Genomic DNA, 8,119 nt, shown 5'->3' on the forward strand with positions numbered 1-8,119 from the left:
AGGTAGGCGCCATAATTTAGGGAATTTATGATAAAATTTTGATGCAACTGTCTTTATTAAACAGTTATATCTCATTCCTACAGGAACCTACACATAGCTATAGCTAGCTATCTATTAACATTAAAACTCTTTCTAGAATCACATTACGCCAATTAATTGATCTGATTTGTATAAGTTTTTTTATTCAACTGACTGTTACATTACATACAGATAAAATCTAATTACTTACACCACATAATTAATATAGTACTACATGACTAGCTACGCTTTAAACTTGAGGAGGTAATTCGATAGACATTTATACGAACTTTAAGCCCAGTAATCAATCATAGTAATAAGGTAATACTCATTTTAGACAAAGAAACGGATAGGTAATCAGTTCGTCAACGAAATTATAACACCTACACTTAGTTTGTTTACTATTTAACGAGGGAAAATAATCCTTACTAATATTATAAATGCGAAAGTAACTCTGTCTGTCTGTCTGTCTGTCTGTTACGCTTTCCCGCTTAAACCTCTCAACCGATTTTGATTAAATTTGGCACAGACAATCTTTAGACCCTGAGAAAGAAAATAGGATACCTTTTATTGCGAAAAGAAGTGACGAAGAGATTGAAATAGGGGTTGAAAGTTTGTATGGGATATTTTAATTTTAAAATATAAATCCATGAAACTTTATATTTAAGCACTTGATAAAAAATAATTAAACATTTGTTCTAGCGTTGCTGAAATTTCGACCAGTGAGGGGGTGAAATGAGGGTTGAAAGTTTGTATGGGAGTTCGTCATTTTTGGGGATAAAACCACGAAACTTTATATTTAGGAACTTGATAAGAAATAAAAAAACAATTTGTTAAAGCGTTTTTGAAAATTCGATCTTTGAGGGGATGAAATAGGTGTTGAAATTGTTTATGAGGTTCGTCATTTTTCAAGATAAAAATATTAAATTTTGTGTTTAGGCACTAAATAACAAACAAAAAATCGTTTGTTCAAGCATTTTGAAATTTTTACCAGTATGGGGGTGAAATACGGGTTGAATGTTTGTATGGGTATTCGTCATTTTTGAAGATAAAACCATGAAACTTGGTACGTAGGTCTCTTAGGATGTGCAGAGTTTTTCAACAAACGGATTTTCCGAAATTCGAACGGAACGGAACGGATTCGGAACGGGAACTACGAAGCCAAACTTTTTGTATACAAAATATTAACCACTGAACCTAGGAACATGATATTTAGTAGTTTTGGGTGTATCAAGTTAAAAAAATTTGGCTTTTGTAGATAAAGTTCCTTTTAACGAATACTCTGCATCGCCGCCATTGCCGTCGTTCGTCGTCGCGCACATTCGCCGAAGTGTGGCGGCAGTCAACGGCGCTGTCTTGTGGTGGGGGAGCGCACGTGGTGTATACGTGGCCTGCTCGCGAGTGTCGAGTCCAAACAATTTCTACATTTTAACAAATAATAACAAAATAGCAAACGTTGTGTACAAAAAAGTTTTAAATTAGGTCATTTTAAAATATTTTTGTACACAACGTGACGCTGACCCCTGTAAGTGTCTTGGACATAAGGGACCGATAAATATTCCTAGGTAATTTCTGCCACTCAATGGAATACATAGGTACTTTATAACGACTGTAAACAGATATTTTTTATTTTTTTTAAATATACCTACTTACTCTCTTTTAATCACATGCTATACCGTTCCTTTTATATAATCCATAATATTCAAATTAAAAGTACGCAGACGAAGTCGCGGGTACCAGCTAGTATAATATATATAAAATATTATAATAAATCTGTAGAGAGGTCAATTCTGTACTGAGAAATATTTACCAGGGAATCACGGGAACCAGGGAGCACACAAGAAAACACGTCTAAACGCTTCTCGCCGTTTAATCGAAGAGAACTACCTTCGTACATAAATAATGAACTAGGACAAATCTACCTACATACATCACACCCTCACCCTTAATTGCTAAATATACAACATAACTTGAACTGTAATATTTATATAAAACGAAACTCTTACACTACTTAATTTTGAAATAGTGTTAACTAAAATCTAGTGTGACAGTGCTTAAATACTAACATTAACATAACTTATATAAAAAAATAATTACTTAGTAGATAACTTTTATTACAACGGTTCTTAGATATCTACATTTAGATTTACAGCCTAGTCTATTTCAAACCCGTATCTTTGTACTGGGCGAAGTTTATCCCTGGGTCTTAGAATCGGTAGTGAGGGGGCCAACGGTGGAGCGGTGGGGGCCCGGCTGATCTGTGAACCTTGAGTGCTCAGCGGGGGCATCTCCTGTGTGGCACTCGCTGGACCAGATGGCTCAGGGGCTGGGTTTGCGTTACTGCCGTCACTCGCAACCAGTTCTTCCGGGGCAGCATCTCGTGTAGGCCACAAAGCAGACCAATTACGTTTAAGTTGATCGACATGCCTTTTAATAGGTGGACCGTGCTCCTGACCAATAACATACGCGCGCGAACCTATCGTTCCTTCTATCCTACCTGGCATCCATTTCTTCCCCCCTGTATAATCTCGAGCCAACACTGGCTCGCCTACCTGAAACCTTCTATCCGTGCCGCCTGAATATTCGATTTGCTTACGCTGTGCCTGTTGTACTCTATTTTCTACTTGACGTTCTCCTCTTAACAAGTCTAACCTTGACCGTAATGTTCGTCGTTGCAAAAGTACGGCCGGAGACACCCCAGTGGTAGCATGTTCCACGTTCCTATAAGCCATTAAGTATGCCTGTAGTGCCATATCTATATCCATTCGCTCACGCATAGCCTTCTTCAGGACTCGCTTGCACAGCTTTACAGCACCCTCAGCGGCTCCATTTGAAGATGGGTGATAAATAGGGGAATACGTTAATTTTATACCATTGGTATTCATGAAATCAACGTATTCTTTACTCGAGAATGGCGGCCCATTATCCGACACCACTTCCTTAGGTAATCCAAATCTAGCAAAGGTTTCTCTTAAAACCTTAATGACTGCGGAGGCTGTCGTGCGAGGCATCAAAAATACTTCGAGCCACTTACTTGTCGAGTCGATGAGGACAAAAAAAGTTTTGCCATGAAATGGCCCCAGAAAATCGACATGTAGTCGCGACCACGGCTCCGTCACGTAGGGCCAGGGCTGCGGCGACGCGCGCGCGGGCGCCGCCGCCTCCGCCGCGCATGCGCCGCACTCCCTGCACGTGCGCTCGATGTCCGCGTCGATGCCGGGCCACCACATGACACTGCGAGCTATACTCTTCATCTTCACGATTCCCATGTGGCCTACATGTAATTCCATCAGCATTTTTGTTCTTAATTCTGTTGGTATTACTAGTCTATATCCCCATATAATACAATCTAAATCCAAGTATAATTCTTGCCGGCGAAGGAAGTAAGGTTTCATGTCATTATCATCACAATGACTCGGCCAGCCAGTTTGTATATACATGTAGACTCGTTTTAATATATCATCATTTTTATACGCCCTTTGAACGACGCATTTTGTTACCGGAAGGAAGTCTTGTATGAAATTAATATAAGTAGTTTCCCTAGGCTCACGGCCCGCGTTGCCCACCGGTAGACGCGACAACGCATCCGCTGCATTTCTCGCACTACGCACATACTCTATATCATAATTGTATCCTGTCAGTATGACCGCCCAGCGCTGCAACCTGCTCGCTGCCATTACAGGTATTCCCACCTTGTTTCCGAAAATGGTCACGAGTGGTTTGTGATCAGTACGCAATGTGAATTTCCTACCATAAAGGTATTGGTGAAATTTTCTAATACCATATATAATAGATAAAGCCTCCCGTTCAATCTGAGAATAACCTTTTTCAGCCGAGTTGAGTACCCGTGACGCGTACGCGATAGGACGCTCCCCCTGTGGCGTGACGTGAGATATGACCGCGCCCACGCCCACGCTGCTGGCATCTGTGGTCAGGATCAGCGGCAGCTCAGACGAGTAATGTGCGAGAATCTCACTCGACACTAATATTTTTTTAATTGTCTTAAATGCCTCATCACATTGATTACTCCACGCATAATTAACTCCTTTTTTTAGTAAATTGTACAGCGGGGACAATATTGTACTCAAATTGGGCACGAATTTAGCATAATACATGACTAAGCCCAAGAACGACCGTAGTTCTGAGACATTACTCGGTTTTGGCGCTTGGTTAATAGCACTTATTTTCTCTGGGCATGTATGAATGCCGTCCTTAGTAATTACAAACCCTAGGTACGTCACAGAATTCGCCAAGAAAGTACATTTTTCCTTTTTAATTTTTAAACCGTACTTTTGCAATCGCTCGAATACCTTATGTAATGTCCGTAAGTGTTCCTCATCGTTCTTACCTGTTATAATGACATCGTCTAGGAAAACACCTACATTTGGTATACCTGCAAACAGCTGTTCGATTTTTCTTTGAAATATTCCCGGGCTCGAAGCTAAACCGTATATCAAGCGATTATACATAAATAAGCCCTTGTGAGTGTTAATGACCGTATATTTTTTTGAGTCATCTAACTCGAACTGTGCGTACGCTTGAGACAGGTCCAGCTTTGTGAATTTCTCCCCACCATGTAATTTAGCTAACAAGTCTTCAACCTTTGGTAACGGAAAACGGTCCACCTCTAGACATTTGTTCAAAGTAATTTTAAAATCAGCACATACACGTATGCTCCCGTCCTTCTTCATAACTGGTACGATCGGTGTGGCCCAGTCGGAGGTGTCGACGGACGTGAGGATGCCGTCCCGCACCATCTGGTCGAGCGCGCGCTCCACCGGCTCACGCAGCGCATACGCCAGCGGGCGCGCGCGCAGGAACACGGGCCGCGCGTCCTCGCGCAGCCGGAACCCCACCGCCCCGCCGGTGTACCGCCCGAGCCCGTCCGCGAACACCTCACAGTATCTGGAACTGAATTCGCTTAACATGAAAACCGGTTTCGTATTATCTATTAAATTACAATTAATTGTTTTGATATTAATATCTAGCTCCTTTAACCATTGTCGGCCCAATAAACATGTTTTTCCTTTGTCCACAATGTAAAGATCTAATTGAGCACTCTTATAATTATACATGACGACTGGTGTAATTTTTCCCACAGGTTTTACAATTTCCCCTGTGTAATATCGTAACGTTAAGTCGCTTTCTTGAAGGATACAACGCTGGGCAAACATTTTATCATACAAGTCTTTACTAATGCACGATATTGCACTTCCTGTATCAATTTCCATTGTTACGTAACAACCTTCAATATAAACAACTACAGTATACGGCCCTACCATTTTTAATTTATTACTGTCCATGGAATAGGTATTTACCTCATCACTTTCCTCACTTGCCGCGTCTGGCCATACTACCTCCTCCTCCGCCGTAATGTTGTATACCGGTCCACCCCCTCGCAAATTAGGACACATTCTTTTTAGGTGCCCTTGCCTGTTACAAATTCTGCACACATACTGCTGGAACTTGCATGTTTTGGCGTCGTGCTGCCCTCCGCAAGTAATACACTCGCTCTTCGATCTATTTTTATTTGCATTGAAGTGTTTATTGGCACCTGTCGTAAACGCTCGGGAATTGTGACTCATCTGCCGGCCCGGTCCTGCGCTTGCGCTCGCGCCGCCGCCGCCGCTAAACCGACCAGCGTCGTGCGTCACACTTCCACTCCCGCGCACCCCGGAGCCGCTGCCTCGCTCGCGCCTTGCCGCGTGCTGTGCCATCATATGTACCGCCGACGATGACGATGTGCTTGTGACGTCACTAACCCGGTTGGTACGTCCTTCCACTGCCGCCGCATCTGCCTCGGCCGCTTCCATACTTGCTGCCAACTGATACGCCTTATCAAATGTCACATTTTTTTCTGCGAACAATCTTTGCCGTATATTTTCATTCCTTATGCCGCACACGAACTGGTCCCGCATATTTTCAAGTAAACTCGCTGCCGTGAACTGACAATATTTTGTTAATTTTTTTAATTCCGCCACGTAATCCGCTACACTTTCATCTGTCTTTTGCACCCTTTGTCTAAACTTAAATCTTTCCGCTAATAAACTCGGTTCTGGATTCAAATGTTTCGTCATAACCGCCACTAAGTCGTCGTACTTTTTGTTGGCCGGTTTATCGGGTGTACACAAATTGTCCATCAATGCATACGCTTCACTCCCTATAACCGTAATTAAAATCGCGCTTTTCCTATCTGGTTTTACGTCGTTTACAATGAAATATTGTTCCAATCGGTCGATATACAAGGTCCAACTATCCTTCGCAAGGTCAAACGGTTCGACCTTACCGAGCGTCATTGTAATGTCCGATTTGTACCAGTTTTGAGCACTTTTCCACTGTCCTTTGATTGCACACGGGGTCTTTTGCACTGTTCGTCGCCACTGAGAAATATTTACCAGGGAATCACGGGAACCAGGGAGCACACAAGAAAACACGTCTAAACGCTTCTCGCCGTTTAATCGAAGAGAACTACCTTCGTACATAAATAATGAACTAGGACAAATCTACCTACATACATCACATGTACATTAAATATTTTTTCAAAATAACTTTCAGGGGGTGATAAGTGGTCGATACTGATGCCAAAAATGCAATCAGTAAAATTTTTGTCTGTCTGTCTGTCTGTCTGTATGTTCCTTATAGAAACAAAAACTACTAGACGGATTTTAATGAAACTTGGTACAATTATTCTTCACACTCCTGGACAGGTTATAGTATACCTTTCATCACGCTACAATCAATAGGAGCAGAGTAGTGAAGGGAAATTCTTTTGTATGAAAAATCTAAACCTCTCAAGTTAGACGTTTGAAATTTGTCATGCAGGTACCTTAGATACCGTAGAGGTGCACTAAGAAAGGAATTTCCGAAATTCCTACGGGAACGGGAATTAGCGGGAAAATCCTTTTGTATGAAAAATCTAAACCACTCAAGTTAGACGTTTGAAATTTGTCATGCAGGTACCTTAGGTACCGTAAAGGTGCATTAAGAAAGGAATTCCCGAAATTCCCTCGAGAACGGGAATTAGCGGGAAAATCCTTTTGTATGAAAAATCTAAACCATTCAAGTTAGATGTTTGAAATTTGTCATGCAGGTACCTTAGATACCGTAGAGGTGTACTAAGAAAGGAATTCCCGAAATTCTCACGGGAACGGGAATTAGCGGGAAAATCCTTTTGTATGAAAAATCTAAACCACTCAAGTTAGACGTTTGAAATTTGGCATGCAGGTACCATAGGTACCGTAGAGGTGCACTAAGAAAGGAATTCCCAAAATTCTCACGGGAACGGGAATTAGCGGGAAAATCCTTTTGTATGAAAAATCTAAACCATTCAAGTTAGATGTTTGAAATTTGTCATGCAGGTACCTTAGATTCCGTAGAGGTGTACTAAGAAAGGAATTTCAATTCCCACGGGAACGGGAATTAGCGGGAAAATCCTTTTGTATGAAAAATCTAAACCACTCAAGCTAGACGTTTGAAATTTGGCACGCAGGTACCTTAGATACCGTAGAGGTGTACTAAGAAAGGAATTCCCGAAATTCTCACGGGAACGGGAATTAGCGGGAAAATCCTTTTGTATGAAAAATCTAAACCACTCAAGTTAGACGTTTGAAATTTGGCATGCAGGTACCATAGGTACCGTAGAGGTGCACTAAGAAAGGAATTCCCAAAATTCTCACGGGAACGGGAATTAGCGGGAAAATCCTTTTGTATGAAAAATCTAAACCACTCAAGTTAGACGTTTGAAATTTGGCATGCAGGTACCATAGGTACCGTAGAGGTGCACTAAGAAAGGAATTCCCAAATTTCTCACGGGAACGGGAATTAGCGGGAAAATCCTTTTGTATGAAAAATCTAAACCACTCAAGCTAGACGTTTGAAATTTGGCACGCAGGTACCTTAGATACCGTAGAGGTGTACTAAGAAAGGAATTCCCGAAATTCTCACGGGAACGGGAATTAGCGGGAAAATCCTTTTGTATGAAAAATCTAAACCACTCAAGTTAGACGTTTGAAATTTGGCATGCAGGTACCATAGGTACCGTAGAGGTGCACTAAGAAAGGAATTCCCAAAATTCTCACGGGAACGGGAATTAGCGGGAAAA

At 41.7% G+C, this 8,119-nt stretch overlaps 2 protein-coding genes across 2 annotated transcripts; both read right to left on the minus strand.

The window, feature by feature from the left end:
- Nucleotides 1–2,171: 2,171 nt before the first annotated feature.
- LOC126381134 (uncharacterized protein K02A2.6-like) lies at nt 2,172–3,287 on the minus strand. The gene has a single exon (XM_050030666.1). It carries the CDS (start codon nt 3,285–3,287, stop codon nt 2,172–2,174), a length of 1,116 nt encoding a protein of 371 aa, XP_049886623.1.
- A 1,592-nt stretch (nt 3,288–4,879) lies between these two features.
- On the minus strand, nt 4,880–6,052 carry LOC126382159 (uncharacterized). Its single transcript, XM_050031937.1, has 2 exons — nt 5,337–6,052; nt 4,880–4,929 (listed from the first exon to the last, which is right to left on the minus strand). Exons 1-2 carry the CDS (start codon nt 5,934–5,936, stop codon nt 4,915–4,917), a joined length of 615 nt encoding a protein of 204 aa, XP_049887894.1. The 5' UTR covers nt 5,937–6,052; the 3' UTR covers nt 4,880–4,914.
- Nucleotides 6,053–8,119: the final 2,067 nt, after the last annotated feature.

The sequence above is a fragment of the Pectinophora gossypiella genome, chromosome 3 (genome assembly GCF_024362695.1).
Source record: "Pectinophora gossypiella chromosome 3, ilPecGoss1.1, whole genome shotgun sequence".
In the NCBI taxonomy this organism is placed as follows: domain Eukaryota; kingdom Metazoa; phylum Arthropoda; class Insecta; order Lepidoptera; family Gelechiidae; genus Pectinophora; species Pectinophora gossypiella.

Bases quoted from the DNA above. Each gene is read 5' to 3' on its own strand.
- LOC126381134 (XM_050030666.1), bottom strand. From the start codon at position 3,287: ATGGGAATCGTGAAGATGAAGAGTATAGCTCGCAGTGTCATGTGGTGG.
- LOC126382159 (XM_050031937.1), bottom strand. From the start codon at position 5,936: ATGCGGGACCAGTTCGTGTGCGGCATAAGGAATGAAAATATACGGCAA.